The sequence below is a fragment of the Peromyscus californicus genome, unplaced genomic scaffold (genome assembly GCF_007827085.1).
Source record: "Peromyscus californicus insignis strain IS unplaced genomic scaffold, ASM782708v3 Scaffold_18__1_contigs__length_77618521, whole genome shotgun sequence".
NCBI lineage: Eukaryota > Metazoa > Chordata > Mammalia > Rodentia > Cricetidae > Peromyscus > Peromyscus californicus.
The window spans coordinates 54030395-54053446 of NW_026294480.1; the positions used below are offsets into that span (position 1 = coordinate 54030395).

Here is a 23052-nt window from a genome sequence, read left to right on the forward strand (position 1 = left end):
AGCCGAGGCTCCCCCACCCAGGTGTCGGGTGAGGATAAGGGAAGCGCTTAGGGCCTAACACAGCTAAGGTCACGGCTAGCAGCTAAACATGTTTCTGTTCTTTTCTGAATTTTCAAAAAGTGTCCTGCGGAAGTATGACGGCTGAGAGGTTAATGAAGGCACAGGTTTCCATCCTTTGACAACAAAACTTGGGAACTGTTGAAGAATCTGCAGGGCGAAGGAGATTTTTTTCTTTAAGCTTTGTACACTGACAGGCAAAGTTAGGAGGAAGGACTGTGTATAAATTCTCCACTTTGCTTTGTTCTCGGGGTATGATAGGAACGTTAGTTTTTTATTCTCAGTTTCAAATTATAGAGAGAAGCTGGGCAATGACCTCCCTTACAGAAGTACTGGGAGAAACAACTGCCTGAAATATAACGGGATCCCATTATGACAAGGGAGGCTTCCCATTGCTGGTTCAGAAGACACAGACTTATGGGTAAGAATCCAGCAACATTTCTCCCTACCCACTGTGGAAAGGTCCAGCGGAGCAGCTGGCATGGAGGGGGCATTTTTACACTCATAATGACTTAATAATTAGAAAGTAATTCTTTCTTTTTGTATTAAATGGACAAGAAAGAGGCATGGAGGAGGACCATGGATCTTCTTCCCTGACACTGATGGCAGAGGATCTTAGGACACAGTTCAAAGCCAGCCTGAGTGCTCAGTGCTGTTCTGGAAACCTGTTTACATGTCATGAAGTGTCAGGCAGTACCTCTAACACCCCCCTGAATAGCACAAAGCTACCAGCCACGAGCCACAAAGGATGCCTGAACCTTATCTCTGCATGCTGAAAATGTGACTGGTGTCTAACTGGGTTTCCGATCGACCACATTTGGTGTAGCGTAGAGAAATGACCAGATACTCCACCTTGAGTGGAAGTCAGGCCCTTGTTAAGAGGAGGCAAGGCATTATCCACCTGTCAGGCACATATGAGGGATCACTGGGGATGCCATGCTGCCTTAGTTGAACAACACTGTGACTGATTAGCTCAAGTACAACTCATAAAAATTCCACCTGTTTCTCTTAAGGCCACAGCCTCTGGGAAGCAATACAAATGCAATTCTTGCTGTGCGTTTTTAATGCCTTTGTGTGTGACTGATGCAGGAAAAGCCTGCCTGTCCATCACCAGAGAGAAGCATGCTTATGCACGGCTGGGAGAGGCTCCATTTCTGCTCTGAATCACCTTAAATCGCTCCAGGTATCGGGGAAGCTTGGAATGTTCTGGTTCCTCGATGTCTAGCTGCTCCACCAGGTTTGCTGAGCCCAAGCTGCCTTCAGCTTCCTGGGGCTGTGGCTCCTCTGAGGCCTGGTCAGCTGGAGATGTTAGCACCGTCAGGACTCCGTCCAGCACACTGAGCTGTGGGGCACGAGAGGATCAGAGTGACATCATTTGTTTGGACTTTGTGAAGGTCAGAGACAAAGAAAGGGAAAGGGGGGACCCCCAAGACTGAGGATACCATTGTGGGAACAGCAGGGGTTCCTGGAATGCCTGAACATGCAGGAGGTGCTGGGTTCAATCCCCAGTGCTGCAAACAAGGAAAAAAGGAGGAAACAACAATTCTATCCATCGGCCATGCCCTCTCAGACAGCATGAAGAACTCAGTATAAAACAGAAGCTACAGACATGAGCTAAGGATCACCTATCCGAGTGATCAGCACAATGGTAAATTAAGTTTGTTTGTAATTAGCCAAAGTAGCCTGGGTAGGAACCCAGGAATTACGTTTGATGGGCACTAGAGGAACCCCACCCACTTTCATGTCTGTCTTTGGAGTCGTCTGGAACTGGGACAAAGGGAAAGAAAAGACCACCATAGACCACAAACAACAAAAGGCTATTCTGAATGCACGGTAAAGCCACAGGCTATGTGCAGCACCCCTCTACCCCCGGGAAGATTCAGCTCACAGAGTAGTATAAATTAGGGATCAGCCTAATCCATAGAAGCTGCTGGCCACGGCCGGAGATGCACACAGGAAATTCATTTTAATGAGGGGGTTTCTGTGACTTAAATAGTAAGCAACTGAAAACAGGGAGGGTCATTTTGTTTGGCTCTCTTACTCCCCCACCTCCACCATGGGGTACACCCCCTTAACCCATGCAGGGCTTGGTCATTAGAGATGGGAAGGAAATAGCAGTAAAGCCTGCAGAAGCACCTGCTTGGATGCTGATTAACCCCATCAATGTCACGGTAGAACAAAGCACCAAGCTCCAAGGCTTTATTGCTGCTAATGTTTTATGTGTTGTATATCACATTCTTGTTGACATTCGAATATATTCCTTAAATTAGAATAAAAAGAATGCAAAGTTGGTTGAAATTAGAAAGAACTATCCCTGGTGAAGGATTCGTGCAAAACTTGTGTTTTCAATTACCAACACTGAATACAGCCAGCTTCATACACACACATTTCCAAGTGTGTATCCTTGGTTATAACGACTGGGAAAGAATGGGATGGATTGAGTCAGCATAAGGCGTCACAGTAGGTATCGGACTGAGTGTCTCCTGACTGAAATGCAAGCTTCGGGTGAGCCTCAGTGTGTTCAAGGTCAAGTCCACACAAATGAGTGGCAACAAGGCCACCTTTCATTTTGCTAAGTGTCTGGGCCTCTCTGGATGGAGCAGCAGGGCCGGGAGGGAACAGCTCGGTGTCGGATGTAAAGGCGCTGTTTCCCAGTCTGGCTGTGCCTAGGGAACTCAGTGTCGGGGTTTAGGTGACTGAGAAATGAACTTCGGCACAGGTGGGAGGGCAATGATCGAGACAGGCAAAATGACGGGACCAAGTGACATAGATTCAGCATCAGACATGTACCACAGGACAGTCCACTGGGAGGAAGACGGACGAGTCTTCTCCGGTATCCAGTTCTGTGTGGCTGATGAAGACGGAGTGGGTGCTCATGTGTCTGCATGTGGACTTCAGAGGACAATCTCAGGTGTCACTCTTAGGCACTTTCTGCTGTTTTTGTTTGAGATGGGGCCTCTTGGCTTGGAACCTCACTGAGAAGTCTAGCCTAGTCAGCCAGTGAGTTTCCAGCGATCCATGTCTCTCTGCTTCCCAGGCTGCCATTACTGAGACTGTAGCATACACTGATGTGCCTGGCTTTTTGAGTGGTTCTGAGCATCCGAACTCAGGAACTTATACTTGGGAGGCAAATACCAAGAGCTAAGGATAGTAAAGAAAATTGCTATCTAGTCTTTCCAGACTACATGAGGTATAAATCTACCAAGATTATTTAATCTTTCTTATGCCACCTTTAATTCCTTTTGGATGGGGGTAGGGGATGGTGAAGAGGATGGTGTTTATTGAGCTGAGTTTGAATTTCAGGGGAGGGGACAGTTTTCCTCTTACATAATGAGGTATGACTCAACAATAATCTTATTTCCCATTGCCTTCTTGTCAGTAACATTGCGGTTTCTTTTCATCCTTTTCCACGGAATAACTACCAATTCTAGACAAACATAGAAAGCAGGGAAGGGGAAGACAACTGAACAAATTCAAACCAGCCAGACCAACAGTGATGACTCCATCTGACTGAGTGCGGGTGCAGGAACGTACCGCTTCTCCACACAGCCTGAGGTCTTCAGGGGAGGAGGCCACCTTCTCCATCACTTGAAGGGCTCGGTCAAGGTAGCCTGGTATCCACATCAGAGGCATGTCGTGGTACACGGCCTGCAGCCCTCGCTTCAGCTCCACCTTTCCTGTGGCCAAAAGAACCACAAAGACTCCTCAGCTGTGTCTCCCGAGCATGTCTGCAGCCAAAGGCTAGGGAAAGTACCAGCAAACACCAGCCTAGATGAGGAACCTCAGCCTGCACATTTTAAACGCAAGCTTTGTGAATTTGTTTTACGTGTTTCATCTGCCTGGAGATCCACCAGAGCCCACGAATCACTGGGCTGAGGAACTGTAAGAGACTGACAGTTTTTTCTACAGAAGGCTGCCCTGAAGACATAAGGAGACGGAAATACTATTTTTGTTTCAAGGCCAAAACCTTCCCAAGGAAAAAAAAAAACTTCACAACTTTCCTACTGTGAAAATCCTGTGAACATCTGACAATGTTCCTCTGCCAGGAAATGTGTGACGTGTTTTTAAAAATGCCAAACAGCCAATCTATTGTCTTTATGAAAAGAGAAAGGAAAAAATAAACAAACAAACAACCCTAAATCTTTTCTTTGAGTATTACTATCAGTTCTTAAATCAGAGTCCTAGCAACCTTCTGGCTCATGGGGCCTGAATTTCCCCTGGGTCCCCCAAACTGTCATACGGGCTGTGGTGGGGCAGCAGGATCCTGGGAAGTCCAGGGGCCTCTGCACCAGGGACCAGAGCCCTCTAAGCACTGGCGAGCAAAGTCACCTTGAGCAGCTGGGTCTTAAGTCTGCCTCCACTCATCTTTCCTGGAAGGAGGATTTGGGAAGCCATAGGAGGATACCAGCAGACAAAGCTCCTCAGGTGACGGCTAATTTTAGATCTTTAAGGTGCTTGGGCTGGACAGGGATCATTCTGGGTTGCTGGCCTGAGTCAAGCGAGGCGGCAGAGCAGACACAATGAGAGCAGGGATGGGGGCAGGGTGTCTGATGGCATGGCTGCCTATCACAAGGGACCAGGGCCTCTACCCATAAACAACAGCCAAGTACATTTTCTTAGCCTTGCCAACTTTCTGAACGATCCATGCAGTATAGTAGTCCTGAACATTAATCTGAACACAAAAGGGAAAAATGCAAATCAATATCTAAATAGGAAGCAAATAAGCAAAATGCAATTTTAAGCAAGAGCTGCAGGTTGGGTATGGTGTCATACACCTGCAGTCACAGCACCTAGGGAGAGGACACAGGAAGACTCAAGTTTGACATTAGCCTAGGCTATAGCAAGAACTTATCTCTGAAGGCCAAAAACCAAGGCTGAGAACATACAGCTCATTGGTAAAGGGCTCACCTAAGATATTGGGTTCAGTTCACAGCATCACATAAATCAGGCATGCCTGTAATTATAGCACTTAAGAGGTAGAGGCTGGAGGATCAGAAGTTTACAGTATTCCTCTGTGACTACATAGTGAACTCAAGGTCAGCTGGGGATGCAGGAAACTTAGGTCTCAACCAAACAACCCAAAACCCCAAACAAACTCTCCAAATAAAACAAAACAACAGCAAAACCTTCAAATCAAACTAAACAACAAAAAGAGTGAACGTTCTGGTGTGAGTTTGCTAGCCGGTCTGACAAACTGAGAGACAGGTCTCTCAGTAGTTAATACTGGAATCAGCATCCAAGAACCCACACTCTATTTTGTTGGTAAAGCTTGGACGGCAGAGAGCCACACCTCAGAAGGACAGGCAGAAGCAAAGAGCAAAGAAAAGGCTCTCAGTGGAGGCCTGCCTTCTGAGAGAACGGGGCGGGATGGGGATCTGACCAATCCCTGTGACTGGGGTACACTGGATGCAGTCAGGCTGGATGGTCTGCCCAGATCCCACACACCCTGAGGCTGTCCTCTGCATGTGCCCCACTTCCAAAGCAGTGGCACCAAAGCCACCGTTGCACCTGGTCTGTACAATCACACGGGGCCAACAGGGGACTCTCCCAGAGTACGCTCTCTGAAGCTCTCCTCCCTCACCTGAAACAAAGTCAAAGCCACAAGCTGAATTTGACTCTTTCTTACCTCCGGGACTGTAGTTGGACACTGTGAAAGATTGGCTAGTTCTTTGGACAGAGTGCCAGAATGTTCTTTATGCTTCCCTCTTCCTCCACAGACCATAAATGAGTTTCACTACAGCTGACAGAATCAGTTCTGACCCTGTCACTGGTGACAGGTCTTATGACATCTCTTGACTGTTCATAACTGTAAGGCCACTGAGGGCCATTTTGTTGTCTATACATGTGGGTTATAACTCCATTAGTACATTTAAATGAAGTTTTAATTTTATTATGAGACAAAAAGCCATGCCACATCTCTCCACAAGCGACAATATTAACACGGCTCTCTTAGCTTACCGAGCAGCGCACAGCCGTAGAGCTGGGAGCTCATGCCCACCGTGTTCCTCTGTTTTAGGCCTGGAAGCAACAGGGACGCACCCAAGTTCCTCTCTTCTTCCCACTGCAACAGAAGACAGCAGATCACTGCCTATTACAGCCATGGGTACTTCACGCAAATGTGAACTTTTTCATGACACCAAATAGCTTGTATTTAGTAAGCTTATGAAAATAACAAGGTTGTATAGAACTATCCCAATACTATAAATAAAAGGTATTTATATTAGAAAAGAGTCAGAATAGAAATGCCCTATATATAACTCAAAAGATTCCTAGCTGGTGAAATCATGAAGTCATTTTGGTTTTCTTCTTCACGCTTCTCATTATTTTCCTTTTGGTAATGAACCAGTGCCTTTTACAGTCAGGAAAAAGAAAAGAAAATAGAGTCCACTCCGGCCCCATGCTGACTTGAGAGCATCAAAGAGGCCCTGCATGCTGTCGGCTTCATACTACCCAGCTCCAGGGGGAGGGAGAACACTAACAACATAGCAACCGTAGACTCCTTCACACTGTTAAAATAAGTACCACCATTAAGTTGCTTTTAGATAGATTTGTGCCTCTTGAAAACAAATTAGGCAATCAGAAACACTTAGTGACTACGTCTTTCAACCTAGGGTATAAAATTGTACTGCAATAAAATTGAAGCCTTTTGAGACATGAAAAGAAAAAAAAGGAGGCAAAGCCACAAGCCTCGCTGAGGCTGCCACACACCAGTAACAAATGTACTGGGGCACTCCTTGAATGCAGAACTCGCAGGAGGTGCGGCAACAGCCCAGACGTCAGGAGCTGTAATCCTCTAGATGCCCCACACAGCCAGCGCTGCAGCCCTTCCCACAGCACACATGCTGGCTGCAGCCCTTCCCACAGCACACATGCTGGCTGCAGCCCTTCCCACAGCACACATGCTGGCTGCAGCCCTTCCCCACAGCACACATGCTGGCTGCAGTCCTTCCCACAGCACACAAGCTGGCTGCAGCCCTTCCCACAGCACACATGCTGGCTGCAGCCCCTCCCACAGCACACATGCTGGCTGCAGCCCCTCCCACAGCACACATGCTGGCTGCACAGTCTGCCCCAAGAACGAGGGAAGAGGCAGAGCAGGCAGGAGGTCTGCAGCTGCAAGCGGTGCCATGGAGCGAGGCTCTGCGGTATTCAAGGTCCGGACCACGGCTCCTGCAGTGCAAGCCCCAGTTCTTGAGATTTCCCTACACTCCGGAAAACAGTGGATCCCTGGAAGGGAAACTCCACGTAGGCTTCCACAGGGCAGATAAGGAGGAGCTGCTAAGTAAGGACCTTTTCCAATGCAAACCATTCCGGCTTTTGTGCATGTGCTGGACAGCAAACCCAGGGCCTTCCGCCTGCTAATGTACCACTGAACTACACTTCCCAAAGCTGACACTATAATCTAGACAAGTTTGCTTCTCCCCTGACTGAAAAGTGGGTCCAGTGTAGAGTAAGTAAGAAGCCTGAAGCCTTTTCTTATACTTACTTTTCAACTGAATTTTGTTTTTGAGAAGTTTCACTATGTAGTTCTGGCTAGCCTGGAACTTGTTCCTATGTAGAGCAGGCTGGCTTCAAATACTTATTTGTTTTAGTATGTCTATGTATATATGTGAGGACATGTCTGCATGGGGTGGGGGATGGGACGACAACATGCATAAGTCACTTTGATCCTTGTACCATGTGAATTCTAGGGATCAACCAGGTCATCAGGTTTGATGGTAAGCACCCTACCCACTGGACCATCTCACTGTCTGAAACCTTTTTTTTTCCTGAGGAGAAAAGATGAGCCACATCATCAGGATTACAACAGGGACTGGAAGCTGAATGGACAGCAAATATATAAACAATAGCTATCTGTGACATGCTGGGACCAGTAGGAGTTTGTTGACAGGGTCTGAGATGACATGAGCTGAGTATCCCTAATCTGAAAACCCAAAATGTTCCAAGCTTTAGAACTCATTGAACTCTGAAAGCAGAAAATGTCACATTACATGACACATTTCATATACAAATTAAACATAATGCATAAACATCACCTTTAGGGTAAGTGTCTAAAGTATATATAAAACACGAATGAAGATTTGGTTCTGCCTCCAATGTATCTTACTGCAAACATTCCACAGTTTAAACAAATCTGAACTCCAAAACACTTTGGTCCTACGCACTTTAGAGCATACTCTACTGGTAGTGTGGACTGACTGCCAGGCGCCACTTCAGCGGGGTTGGCCCATTTTATGCTGTGCCTTCACCTTCTCCTCTCCTCCTCCCCCACTTCTCTTCACAGACACCCCAAGTCACCTACACTTGCTGTCTCTTCTGTACACTAATCCATCCTAATCTGGCTTCCCGCTGTTTCTCTATGGAGATAAAATGGACCACTTACTGCTCTGATGTCAGTAAATTCAATGACCCTGCATTATTCCCATCTTATCTACCCTTTCTCCTAGGCCATTCTTTCCATGGTTTGTGTGGTCCCACACACTCCAAATTTCCTCCTTAATTTGTGACTGACACAAATTTGTGTGTATGTGTTTGACATATGTATGTTGACATCTGATATGTATATGACATTGATTTCCATTCGCTTTTATCTCGAGATCATTTGCACACATTTACATACAGATGTAAAGCTCCAAATGTGTCTGAAGTTCAATTGAGAAATCTTTGGACTGCTTCAAAGTATCCCAAGTTTGCAACATAGTTAGGGCCAAATTAACTGTTTCCTCACAAAACTGTCTTTTCCCCAGAGTTCCTTTTGCAAGTATACATCCTTTTTTGTCCAGGTGAGTTGGAAACCGAGGACCTGACATCTGATCCTCTCCTCTGTACCTCTGTATCTAGCTCCTCCTCACCTGATATTTACGTCCCTAAGTATCGAGTGGGCACTCTGGTTCCACCTCATGGTGGCTGCTCCTCTATCATCAGCTCCTCTCAGACTCCCTAAGTCTCTAAACTAGTCTGCCTACAGCTACCCCTTCCCTGACCCGCCCCACCTTCCAGCTGAGGGATGGCTTCAAAGTGTAAATCTGATTATAACCCCCTCCTGTTTAAAACTAGAAAATGCCTCACTATTTCTGGATGACAGCAAAATGGCCCAGTCTGAGCTCACTCACAGCCCCTGCCCCTGACATCCTCTTTGTTGTAGGGGCATCAACCATCACGATCATGGTACTCCCCTGCCAGGTAAGCACACGTGACGTGGCCGTCTTCCTCCAGCCTATTCCCCCAACCCCAACTGGGTCTCACTACGTTGCCCAGGTGACACTGAGGTTCCAATTCTGGGAACTCAAGCAATCCTCCTCTTTCAGCCTCTGCACGAGCAGGGGTTACAGACATGTACCACTGTGCCCAGCTTCCTTTAGCACCTTTTTGCATACCGTGTCCTTTTCTGCCAGTTTGGCATATGCATTTCCTCTTTACCCAGCTAATGATGATTCATCTTTCACATATTAACCTTGTAAACCCCTCCTTAGGTAGTTTCCCTTTCTAACCAATCCCAGTTTAAAGAACAAGGAAAATTCTTCAATGGACTTGGGCTTTCCATTGACTTCTCTTGTGCAGTACTCCTTAGGTCATAATTTTATAGCTGCGTGCTTGTTTTGCCTACGTGTGTATGCACATGTGCATGCCTGGGGTCTGTGAAGGTTAAACAGGGTAGCGGACCCCCTGGAACTCGAGTTTTAGATGGCTGTGAGGCACCACATGGGTGCTGGGATCTGAACCCCGTTCCCCTGCAAGTGCAATAGGTGCTCCTAAGCACTAAGCCGTCTCCCGAGCCCCTCGTTTTGTTTTAAAGTGCTAGGCTACAAGCAGAAAATGTCTGTTTAACGCTAAATATGTAGTACTTGGCGACTGATTAAAAAGTAGGTTCAGTATATACTTAATAACTTAATTGTGAATATACGCTATACCACAGGTCATGACACTCAGTAAAGCAGAACATTTCAGGTCTGTGGAAGGAGCGCTGGACTGGATGACATTTCCGCTCCTATCCAAACGGAGGTTTTCCGATCTGCTACTGAAATTAAGGGTAGAACACAGGACCACAATGCCTGGCATCGTCTACTGGTGCCACGGTTATTCTGTATTGCCTCCATGCCTCAGTCTCCCTATCTCTGTAGAGTTCCTGTGAAGATTAAAGGCATCAATACATCTAAGAGCCAAGAACACAGTACAGTATAGAGCAAGTGCCATTTAGTGTCAGTTTCTGCTGTTCTCACCACGGTTTCCTTAGGCTAACAAGTAAACTGTAAGTAAATCTCCCACTCAAGCGCTGAAGCCAAAGCTTGGCATGCTGCACATTCTGGAACACAACTGGCGTGGAGCAACTGTAGGAAAACTCTGACACAAACAAGTCAGTCAGTATTAACCACACTAGCTCGTGGTCAAAACTGGCTGCCCACCTCCTTCTTCAGCCTGCCATGTCTGGCTGTCAACGACTGTCTGTGACTCACTGCAGAACGTCTGAGCTCACTTGACTCGGCTCAAGTTTCAAACTGCCCACAAGGGGCTAGGGTTGTCGCTCAGTAGTAAAACGCTTACCTAGCATGCAAGGGGCCCTGGGTTAACCCCCCCCACCCCCGCCCTTATCAAAACGAAAACAGCCTCCTCTATCCCCACAAATGTGTGTAAGGACTTTCACTTGGGAAGCATCCAGCTCCACTCTGTAGAGAACAAAACACACCGAATGAACGTTCATTTCTGGCTGCACACAGCCTTTTCTCTTCAGATTCGGAGAGCAAGGCTTCCTCTGCCCTCTTCCACCTCCCCCGGCAGCCGATGCCCGATCTGCCTGGAGCTCTCCGCTTTGCGTTAGGGCACATCACTTACTGTGAGGTCTGTCTTCTCTGCCAGGCAATGGTACAAGACATAGAGGGAGAGCAGCTGGGTGGACGGCACTTCAAAGGCTTCTTGCATCATGATCTCAAAAACCACAGATACAGCATCTGGAAGAAGATTAAGGTAAGGACAGAGGAGATCAGTGGGAGGTAACATCATCAAATCTCTAAACATAAACACTCTTGCAAAGTGCAGTGCAGTGGAAAATAAGCAGAGTTAAGAAGTAGGAAACACGGGCTTTGGTCCTAGTTTTTCTAGGAAGCAGGTCCTTTCCAAGCCATGCACACCTCCCGCACACACTGTGCTTTTGTATCCATGACTTCAGACATGCCCCAAAGCACTGCGTGTCCCTGTGAGTAGTATCTTCCCAGTGATCAAATGCTGCCTGCTCTATTTACTTCAACAAGATAATGCCTCACACAGTGCCCATCAGCCAGAAGAGTAAGGCATGGAGAAAGAGGCACGCCACTGTCAAGGTCACCCTGACAAGCAAGCAGGCTGCCTGCTTCTCTCTGTTATGAAGCTTTCTCACTGTTGAGGCAACACAAGACAAAGGCTAGAGGAACTCCCAAACCCTGGGAATTATTTTAAAGATGGAAACAGGGATAATAAAGATCAGTTTAAAAGACTTGAAAGAAGGCAGAGGAAAATGTTCCTTCATAAATTATAAGCCCCTGAATGTAACATACACGTATGCTATTTATTTCTACATAAATGCCGGTCGTAGAAGAACAGGCCCTGGATGACTCCTATTTTCCCATGATACTCTACAGCACAGACAAAAGCTAATAAAATCAAGTTCAAACAATTTCTTTCCCTCAGTAACTTGTGGTCAAGGTAGAGAATGTCAATGTTAACACTGAAATAATGCTGGCACGTGTCACAAGCACAGCAAACGCTTTCAACTGAGTGTATATGCTCCTCTGCTCATTGCACACACTCATAGTTACAGAAGAGTCAGCATGATGGGCAGCTGTTCCTGGCTAGCTGGTTTTACAAATGCTGTGATGGTTTTTTTTTCGGGAGGCTAACAGGCATCAATTTTTTGCCCTTTCTGCAAATGGGGAAACTGAGACAGACAGACAGACCAGTAAAGCATCTAGTAAATCTAGCAAAATAAGGACCTGGAAGAGATTTTCTTCTCTTTTTTGAGACTTGGTCTCATTATGTAGCATTGGTGAGTCTGAAACTCACTATGGAGACAGGCCGGACTTGAACTCACAGAGAAGGGCCAGCTTCTGCTTCCCAAGTGCTGGGACTAAAGGTGTGCACCACCACCATGCTGGGTGAGATTTTCTTTTAAATAAGCACTCAATATTTCCAAAGGCCACAAGGATTAAAGCCTCTTTCGTTGCTGCTAAGATTTATTTATTTTTAACTTTATGTGTATGGGTGTTGGCTACATGTCTGTCTGTGCGATACATCTGTAGTGCCTAAGAAGGCAAGAACAGGATGCCAGGTTCTCTAGAAGTGGGGTGACAGAGGGTTGTTGGCTGCCATGTGGTGCTGGGAACTAAACTGTGTCCTACATAAGAGCAACCAGTGCTCTGACATGCTGAGGCCGCTCTCCAGCTCTGCGTCCCCCTTTCCTCCCTCCTGAAATCACATAGTCATTATTATTTTATTAACTATTTATTGCATGTGCACGTGTACGTGTGGAGGTCAGAGGACAACCTGTCGGAGTGAGCTCCCCATCCACCATGTGGACTCCAGCTATCTAACTTAGGTCCTTGGACTTGGCAGCAGGCGCCTCTACCCACTGAGCCATTTCACTGGCCTTTTCTTGTTTGTAACTCTAACTCTGCCAACTCTTCATTACAGATTCCAAAATTACACATGAAAACGAAATCCACTATTTCTTTATTCTCTGTATTCTGCATTTCAACCAGCTTGGGAAGTGAAGTCAGATTGCCCATATAATTAATTTTCCTCAATAATCACTTATATGCTTCGATATTTTCCATCCCAGCAATAAAAGGGTGATACTTGAAATTTCCTGCATAAATGATAATAATCTTCGTGTAAACTTTTCTCCTTCTTCATGAAAACCGTCCTCACTAAAAGAGTAAGGCAAAGAGATGTAATTAAGAAATGAAGGAGGAGGAAGCTATCTGCATTTGGACTCTTCCACTTGGGAGCTGAAAGCCCTGTATCAACTGAATGGTGATTTGGTTTCTTACCTTTGTAATTTTCTTTCTTTATGAAATAATCCATCAGTAAGTTGAATGTAAAGTTATCTGGAAAAATTCCATACTGCACCTGTAATAAAAATGAAAATGGAGAAAGATAAAAACACAAACCCTCTCTAACTCAGCCTGTAATATACGCCTATATACTCTGCAGGGTAAAACTTGGCCCCTGGAGTTAAGCTTTGTGACTGTCATTCTACAGCATCTGTGACAGTGAAACTGAAGCTGTGACTCCTGAGGTCTGGTAATTGGAACTGTTGGTCAGGGTGAGACGGTTGTGAGTGGGTGTCTCACAGATGACACAGACAGGTGAAAATAGGGCTCAGTTCTAACAGCTCGTCAGAGCTAAAAACAGCAGCAGCAACAGCAGCAACAAGAGCCCATCCCCTTCCTCCACACAGAGCTGGTCCAGTGATTCTTTTCACAAGGTATAAATGAAAATGCAAAAGCAGACCATAAGAAAAAAGCAGGAATTATACAGCATATGGTCCGGCTTGAGCTTCTAAATACCCAAGAAATATGCCAACACTTTGTTATAAACCAAGCTCCTTGGATTCTGCTAACCTGCATATTTAAGATGTCAGAATTTAGGAATAATATTGTAGGAATAAATAAAGATGCTTCAGTGTCTGCTTCAGGGTTTGGTAGGAGCACAGTAATGATCCAGATCCTGAAGCATCACCTCAGGCCCACACCATCTGATCTGGGATGGAACCCTGAAGTTTTAGCAGGCTTCTGTGATTTCATATACACCTGAGCCTGAGTCCTGACTGCCTAGACCACAGTTATAGTTTCACCCCCAATTCTTACTTCAGTAGGATCTAACCCCCCTGTTCCATAGCATCGCCAACTACCAGAAACACCTGGGGAACCCCTCCTGCCTCACCTACTCCCTTGGGAAGTTCCTAAGCCTTGGGAAGTTGGCTGTGAATCACCCCCACTGACTCATGGCAGTAGTACTGGATGCCTCAGGTGTGTTGACGTGGAACACTGCCAGGAAGCCTGCAACTCAGGGTCGGGGCCTTGATTCTCGGAGAACTCACCCACATCAGCATGAGTCCAAGGCAGGCTAAAGCCGAAACACTTTAGAATGGCAATTCATTAGAGTTAGAAAGGACCAGTTGAAATCAACTGGTTCAAGCCAAGTGTAGTGCCTCACACCTACAATCCCTCAAAGGCTGAGGCAGAACTAAGGTGGGTTCTGGGGCAATTTGGGCTACATAGCAAGATTCAATCTGGGGTACAGGGTCAAGTTTGCAGAACAAAGGAAAAGAAATCAGTCAGTCCAGGTTTCTCAACCTTGACCATGGGGCAGGTGAACCTAAAGTAGAGTCCCTAAGAAGGCTGAAAAAGCGGATCACAGTGAATACTTCTGCTAGACTCACGTCATCTCATCCACACGCACAGGACGCACAATATCAGAAGGAACCCTCATGTAAACCGTTGGCTCTGGGGGCTAATGCTGTGTCCACCACTCCAAGTGCATTAGTACCATAAGGTGGCCCATTCCAGGAGCAGGATGCTGGTTAGGAAAGGTGGTGTGTGTGCTGGGACAGGTGTGTGAGAATCTTTATGCTTTCCACTCAGTGATGCTTTGAACCCCAAAGACCAAGAAAGGCCCAGAAAGGCCAAGAAAATTAGAATATTAGGGGTAAACACAAGCATTTGTAATGTTTATTATTTTTGTAGGAGGTGTGTGTGTGTGTGTGTACACGTACATACAAGCATGGATTGCCCTGCCCAACTTTTTACATGGGATCCAAACCCAAAATATCATGCTCCTGTGGTGAGCACACTGACTCAGTTATCTCTCCACATGGAAGCTTCTGTAAATCTAAAAACCTTGGGTGACTCCAGTGGGCAGCTCAGGTTGTCAGTCACTGATAAAACTTACTCAAGTTGGAGTTGAGAAAACCAGGACACAAAAGGAAAAAAATTATGTGGCTGACGTTCCAGGAAGCTGATAGAACCTAAGGGATTTACAGGCTGGGTCTTCTGACCCCTCACCTGGTGACTTCCCTTTTTAAGGCCTGGAAGCGACAGAAAAGAGCCTTTGCTCTACTTTTCTAGACCTTTCTAGATCTGTTTCCTCAGGGATCTTCATCTCTAAGTATAATTTCTGGAATGAAGAGAACAAGATTTCATCTCTTCCTTCCCCTGGAGCTGTCCTTTCCTTCTTGAGACGGAAGCCCGAACCTTGACTGTCTGTATCTGGATCCAGCTGAGTCTCTCCTCTGACTCAGTCCCCTGCCGTCACTGCAGGCAAAAGAGCAGCACATGCTGCTCCGTGTGCATCCTCTGGAGAGAGCTTAGATGGCACTCCGGCCCTCAACTGTGTTCCTTCCAGCTCGATCCCATCCTCTGGATTCCTCTTGTAGGGCACTTAGAATCCTCTAACGTGAGGTTTACCAGGGAGAGGGGAGAGCTGCTTTATTTCCACAAAATAAGGAAGAGATACTGGTCATTTCTGTCTTCATTTACTTAATTCATCATCTCACACAAATAATGTGTAGAGCACATGTTGGTTTGATTTGAGCCTTTCATTTGATTACAGATGAAAATCATTTTTTCACAGAGAAGAGTCAAATGTAAAATCAGTCTTCCCTTTTAACTCTAATTTTCAAGGTCTGGTGATACTATGAAAATAATATATTTTCATAAAATATTGTTAAATTTTGAATTAAAATTCTTTAACAATATTTTTCTGTGTAGAATAATGTTAAATATTCTCTATGTAACAGTCCTGGCTGTTCTGGAACTTGATTTGTAGGCCAGGCTAGCCTCGAACAGAGATCAGCCTGCCTCTGCCTCCCGAGGGCTGGGATTAAAGGTCTAAGCCACCAGCGCCCGGCTTCAAACTTCATGGTTTGTTTTCAATTTAAAGCTACTAGTTTATTTTTATTTTTTGTGCACTGGTGTTTTGTCTGAATGTATGTCTATATGAGGGTATCAAATCCCTTAGAACCGAAGTTACAGACAGTTGTGAGCTGCCGTGTGAATGCTGGGAATTGAACCTTAGTCTCTGGAAGAGCAGCCAGTGCTCTTAAGCACTAAGGTATCTCTCCAACCCTGTCAAAATTCTTGAATGGCTGTAATGGTGTTTAAGTTGACTCTGGCAATAGCAACACTCCACAACTCATGCTTATTTTGCATATACTTTCATGCCATGAAGTAAATGCAGACGAAAGTGCTGGAGGAGTGTAACGTCAGAAGACCTTAATCCTGGGAATTCTGGGGCTTGTGGGAAGGAAAAGCCAGGGAGCTTGGAGAAAGGAGGAATTATTATCCAGGAATACCATCTTCTTAAAAAGTATAAGACAGTCTGAACAAACTGGAGATTACACTCCATCAAAAATGGTCAGCACTCACCCAGATCTATGAAAGGGAAGCAGGCAAAAGATCCCAGGCTGAAGGATGGAAATGGAGTGCCCAGCATGCAGGGCTCTGACTGGGCTCCACTCCACTCTCACCTGTACTTCCCTGACCACTGTTTGGAGAAGAGGCAGCTACAGGAGCTTTGGGTTTTTAGTTTGTTGGTTAGTTTATAACTGCTCCAGTCTGGAAACAGTGTGAGAAGGAGTCTGAAGGGACAGCTTAAGAAAGTGGCTTCTGGGGGCGGGAGAGATGGCTCAGAGGTTAAGAGCACTGACTGCTCTTCCAGAGGTCCTGAGTTCAATTCCCAGCAACCACATGGTGGCTCACAACCACTTGTAATGAGATCTGGTGCCCTCTTCTGGCCTGCAGTCATATATGCTGTATACATAATAAATAAATAAATAAATCTTAAAAAAAAAAAAAGAAAGTGGCTTCTGGGGCTGGAGAGATGGCTCAGAGGTTAAGAGCACTGGTTGCTCTTCCAGAGGTCCTGAGTTCAATTCCCAGCAACCATATGGTGGCTCAGAACCATCTATAATGAGATCTGGTGCCCCTCTTCTGGCCTGCAGGGACACACGCAGGCAGAACACTGTATACAGAATAAATAAAATTAAAAAAAAAAAAAGAAAGTGGCTTCTGGTACTTCTCTTTGGTCCATCACAGGTACAAAGAGCAGGTCACATACACCCAGGAAGCACACCAGCAAACCCTCACCTTATTAACAAGGGTGTACAAGGCTTTGTCTTGTGCACCGTATTTCAGACACTGTCTAATCCAGGTGTGGATGGTCCAGTCTCTCAGGTACCAGCAGTTGGGACTGTGTCGAAATCTAAATAAAACACAAGAGGAGACAATACTGGTGTTATCTCTTAACGTTAAAACCTGAACATTGTCCATCAGCGGGTCCTTCTCTTGGAATAGTATTGGTTACAGTCAATGTGATCAAAAGTCATGAGAGTTTACAACTAAAAAAACTTGAAGTTGAAACTCTTAACTATAATTCTGAAATGGAAAGAAAAGGCAAAAATAATAAAAAAGAAAAATATAAACCTATTTATTTGTTTTAAGACAGGATCTCTTTGTAGTCCTGGCTGGCCTAGAACTCACAGATCTGCCTCTACCTCCCAAGTGGTGTGACTAAAGGTGTGTGTCACAACGCCCAGCTTTATTAATCATTTAATACCCCTTGCCTCAATATCTTGCTTTCATATGAGATTTATGGAAATTATTTGGGGAAATATTAATCACAACATTATGCTAATATATAGCTCATCAGAAGGGATGTGTGAAACTCAAGTTGATACTCTGAAAATGAAGTAAAACAGACAAAGAAAAGAAAATCAGAATAGCACAGAACTCTGAGGGAAATCAGCGTTGAGTTACACCAGTATTTCTTGTATATTCAGGAACAACTGGGATACTACTGAATCAAGAAGACAAACAAACAAATTAAAAGCTGAACAGGATCTCACATTCAGGTCCTTCGGGAACCACACCCCTCCTGCCTTCTTCACAGCACCACTGTGGCCCCTCAGTCCACTCCCTCTTCTCCCCACAGCAACCCTTAGGGGCCTAGGTCACAGGCTCCTGAAATGGAGTCACTGGGAGGAACGGCTCCTGGATGATGCTGTGGCCTGAGTCCTCCTCACACGTGGCTAGTGCCTGGGCTGGATGGCACTTCCCTCACCTCCCCAGGGCTGTGGAGGAGGTAGAATTATCCGGGCATGTCTAAATATTCATCTGTTTTCACTAAGACAGAACTTCATACATCCTACTCAGACAACAGAAAGCCCTACATTTTCTTTAAGCTCTCAGAAAGCAGGCTAGTCTCTGGGCCCCACAAAGGTTAAACTCTTATTTAAAAAAAAAAAAGACAGAAGAGGCAGAAACTTGGAGGTAAAGACTTCTGCCATTTTAAGAGCCATGGGCACATGCTGATACTGTCTTAGAGGTGGTTCTTCAGTGTCCCACCAGCTAGTTCCAGCCATGTGCCTTTGGGCTTGTTTCCTTTCTCCAGGTGATAAAGGAAAAGCTTTGGAGAGGAGGGACAGGATAGTGTTTAATTTGGGTTGTTAGTGCTCTGGGGAGAGACATGCCAAAAATGAACCTGAACTTGTTTTACAGGCTTGGAGTCATGCTGCTCTCTCCAACACCCTTTTTTGAGACAGGGAAGGTTTTGCCACGAAGCACAGGCTGACTTCGATCTCATGATCTTCCTGCCTCTGCCTCTAGAGTGCTAAAGTCATGTATCACCACATTGACAGTTTGTTTCATCTATCCATCCATCCGTCTATCCGTCCGTCCGTCTATCCATCCATCCATCCATCCATCCATCCATCCATCCATCCACCGTCCCCCCCACCTACCTTAGATTTGGCATGAAAATGTTTCTTATTCTAGTTTTCTTTGTAAAATTAGCTCTTTTAAAAATGAGAAACACAAAAATGTCAAATTAAATTCAGGTTGGCAATGACCAGGCCATAGACAGGTAATGTATAGCCCACCCTAGACAATCCTTTGCACAGAAATAAAACATTTTAGTATTCTACATGTTCTGTCACATTTTCAAATCAACAATTAAGTACTTGAGATCCTCTCCTTGTTACTCCGAGAAAAAAAAAATTGAGATCTAAAATGTAGTCAATTAATAGTCACTTTTATTTTTATTGAATTTTAAGGAGTACAGTATAAATGCCAGGTGAAACCTCTGCTACTGAGCTACACCTTAGTCAACTTTAATTTTTAAAAACAAAAACAAAACAAAGAAAAAACAGCAGGTGTACTGTCTCAACGACGACCATGTTCCCTCTTTGGCAGAAACTCATGGGGTACACTGGGACCCACTTATACCACATGATTCCTTGGTGCCTGATATGTTTTAGTGCATATAGGTTTTCAGAAAATAAAAGCAGAGCTTCAATCAAGACATTTATTAAATGCTACGTAATTCTGTACACTATTACACTGCTAACACCTACCGTACGTGTGAAGAATGGTGACTCCTTTGCCTGGAGCAGTCTAGTCTCGTTACACACGTCCCTCATAAATAATATAAGGAGGGCATGGCCCAAAGGGATTGCTCGGTGCAGGGTTTGTGACTTCGGTGGTTTAGTCTATTTCTCATTTTAGAACAGATAAAAAATGTCAACTATCTCTTTTACCCAAGAGCACTTTAAAGCGAATCTCCTGCCTTAGACGTCTTGGATGGTCAGAGGTTATAGCTTTTTTTCTGTTGTTGACAGACTTTAAACCACATCAGTAGCTATATTCATGACCACATCCAAGCAAACAGCTTTTTTCTTATTCATGATCAGCAAGCAATTTTGAGACTTTCAAGCTTGATGGTGGGACCCTAGCTATGGACCTTTATAGCTCAAATTAAAATTTATTTCAAGCTGTTCGCTAACATTCTAAGGCTAACGCCTAGAAGCAAAGGGAAATATTTCTGTTTCATGCTGCTTTTAAAAGCCTAAAGGAAGCATTACCCATGATGACCTCTCAGGTATCTCATTTAACCAACTGGAGTTGCCAAGCAGCCCCTGAGGAGGTCAGGTCAGTGAGACCTGTGGACTGTAAGGCTTAACAAATGCCCAGGATACTTTTAACTAACTGCCACATCACACCACTTTCTGGAACAGTGGCATAATACACATAATACGAAATATGTTGCCCAAAGTGCAATCCTAGTCTTTCCCAAACAGGCAGCAAGTGAACCCCTTTCTAGGCCCTATCAGTGTTAAAACTAAAAAGAAAAAAGTGAAAGGAAGGAAAGAAGGGAGGGAGGAAGGAAGGAAATAAATTAGCGCACAACTTCTAGAACATGAAGGAGTCAACACACTAGGCTAAAAAAGAACCACGTTTGAATGGTATGAGAGAAATTCCTCAGCCAATTTCACAAGTAGCTCGGTGTGGATCCTTGCTAGGGGCAGGTCAGACTCTGGAATGGGCCTCACCTAGATGACCCTGTCGACTGCTGGCCAGCACACTGATTTCCAACTGGCCTGCAAACAGACGGACCTTTGCTCGCTCCTGCTCTAGACTGGCAGATTACAGACGCCACTATAGGATGTGCCCTTCTCCACCTGGTGCCATCAGCTGAGGCCACATCTCAACAGAAGCTTTACCATAGCCAAAGCAGCAGTCTGCTGAGACTGGTAAACTGTGTGCGCACAGGAAAGATGAAGAGATGAAACTCAAATACCACCACCACTGTTGTGCCCCAGAAAGCAGGAGACAGTCTGTAGCTCAGGTCTGCGGACATGTATTTCTGAGAGGAAGGATCAATGAATACAAGAGGGGATGGAAGAAGTGTGCTGTCAAGTTCCCACTCTGGTTCTAAAGCTAGTGCCCACGGCAGAAGAGATTCCTGGACCCAGTGCTAACTGGGGTTTCCAGAGCTTTCTAGAGGCCCAAACCATGGTGGAGCCAACTGCAGGAACCAAGAAGCTTCGGGTTCCCTCCCCAGGCTGCATCTGGAACTGCTGAGGACAGTTACCTGCTCGCTCCTGTGCTTACTCAAGGTGGACAGCACCAAGGCAGCAGCAGAGCAGGGTCACAGTCTGCGAAGCAGACACGGATCCAAAAGCCTGGTCACCTTAGATTTCTTAGAAGGTAAGAGAAGTCCTTTAAGAGATTGAGAGTAAAAGGGAAAACACCAGACAGTGACTGAAGTTATCTGTGACCAATTGAACCATTTCATCGAAAACAAGAAAAACCTGGGCTATGGCTGCTCTTCCCTAGGCGCCAATGCACATCTCATTATTGCTGAACAACAGAGGCGGCCACACTCGCCAGTACTTAGGATCACAACAACAAATGCCGCAGGCCTCAAGCACAATGTCAGGGCCCCCAGCCCACAGCAGCACTATCACTTAGCTACAACACAGGCTCTTGCACACGAATGAGCAAGCTTTCCACATGGCTTCCCTGATTATATGAGCCACCAGCCAGGCCTAACCATACACAAGCTTTCCCTCTTTCCCAGTGGATTCTGTATCCTGTGGCAACAGGCTCTCCAGATGGGAACCTCAGTCATGGAGGAAGGGCAGTAGAAGAGGCTGCCAAGGAGAAAATGCAGCTGCTTCCATGGCTGGAGAGTGGTGTGTGAGTCAAATCCATGAAGCCACATTTGCGCATATCAACAGGGTCAAGCGCTTCCTCCCACCAAAAAGCAAGAGTATTGTGTGACTAACCCAGACTCTGATTCCATTGTGGCTGCCCACTTTCTCATCCTAAAAAGGTAATTAGAAAGATAATTACTTCTTTTCCATCCTGCAGGAAATTCTGCCTTCAGAATTGTTCATTTCAGAACTCATCATCTTCAATTCCTTCACTTATCACAAGTACAAAATGAAAGTATCACTATGGCAGATTAAAATTTCTTTGCTGCTCAAGATCCCATATTTTATGCGTAAAGAAGTTTCAATTAATTTTAACTTTCAATAAACATATACTGAGCCTCTATTAAATAAATGTATCATTTTCTAAAAGATGTTTTTCTATTTCATCCCCAAAGGCTAATACTAAGCCTGGATATGAACACTTACAATTTAACTAGCTACCCCAGTGTAGATGAACTGTCTTTGATTAAATATCTAGGCAGTTTTTGAGTTGGGTTTACAGAGTTGTGATGCTCAAATCCTGAAGTTCCAATCTTTGAGTTTTACCACTGTACATTTTACAGATGACAGCTGCAAACCACCCCCACAATAAAGACACAAGGAGAGTCCTGTCACTCCACAACTCCCCTCATGGTCCCTTTGCAGTCAGCCTCACAGGACTTTCTGGTCATTGCAAGCATTTTATACAGATCATTTCCTTGGTCCCCTTCCAGAACCAGAAGTATTACTTTAGAAAGAACCACAAAAGCTGGGTGTGGTGGCACACGCCTTTAATCCCAGTGCTGGAGAGACAGAGGCAGGGGGATGTCTGTGAGATCAAGACCAGTCTGATCTACAGAGTGAGTTTCAGGACAGCCAGAGCTACATAGAAAGACCCCATCTCAAACAAATAAAAAAGAGTCACATTTGCATTGTTGGTTGGTTTATAATTTATATTCTGCCAATTTCCAAAAAGAACTTGAAAACAAATTGCAAGGCAGTTTGGAAGCAGCTTCTGTTTGTTGTTGTTGTTGTATGCTCCACAGTTTCTAGCCCCCAGGCTCTGCTGCCAGCCCACAAGGAGGACAAGCCAGGGGACTTTTGGTAGAGTAACACAGGTATAGAATTTTACAATATGCACTGTTAAACTAGTGCAGCATAATAACACATTTTTAACATGAAGATACATGCCAGAGGGCCTTTTTAGCTATCAAAGTCTGAATTTGTTAGACCCAAAGCTTAAAAATGAGGCCCCTGGCATTTCACCGGGAAGCACGCTGATGTAAGACACACTAGAACCTACTGTACAAGGAAGGCTTCCACGGACCAGAAAGCAATGACAAGCGGGACATGGGTCACCATGTCCTAGATGCTCTGTCTCTCCTCTGTTGGAGCTGGCTGCTGCTGTGCCAGATCTCCATCTCTCAATCCAGGAGACAGAGACCACACCTATGAAATGACTAGTAGCAGCCCTGTTCGAGGTACAATGAACC

The 23052-nt window shown here is 45.3% G+C and overlaps 1 protein-coding gene across 1 annotated transcript in view; it reads right to left on the reverse strand.

The window, feature by feature from the left end:
* Nucleotides 1–23052, reverse strand: part of Mrps27 (mitochondrial ribosomal protein S27) — an 89196-nt gene that overhangs the window by 2276 nt on the left and 63868 nt on the right. The window contains exons 5-10 of the mRNA XM_052743447.1: nucleotides 17175–17289; nucleotides 13077–13155; nucleotides 10888–11003; nucleotides 6016–6118; nucleotides 3592–3734; nucleotides 1226–1399 (exon numbers count right to left, since the gene is read on the reverse strand). Coding sequence (XP_052599407.1) covers nucleotides 1226–1399; nucleotides 3592–3734; nucleotides 6016–6118; nucleotides 10888–11003; nucleotides 13077–13155; nucleotides 17175–17289 — 730 coding nt within the window. The remainder of the gene's footprint in view (nucleotides 1–1225; nucleotides 1400–3591; nucleotides 3735–6015; nucleotides 6119–10887; nucleotides 11004–13076; nucleotides 13156–17174; nucleotides 17290–23052) is intronic.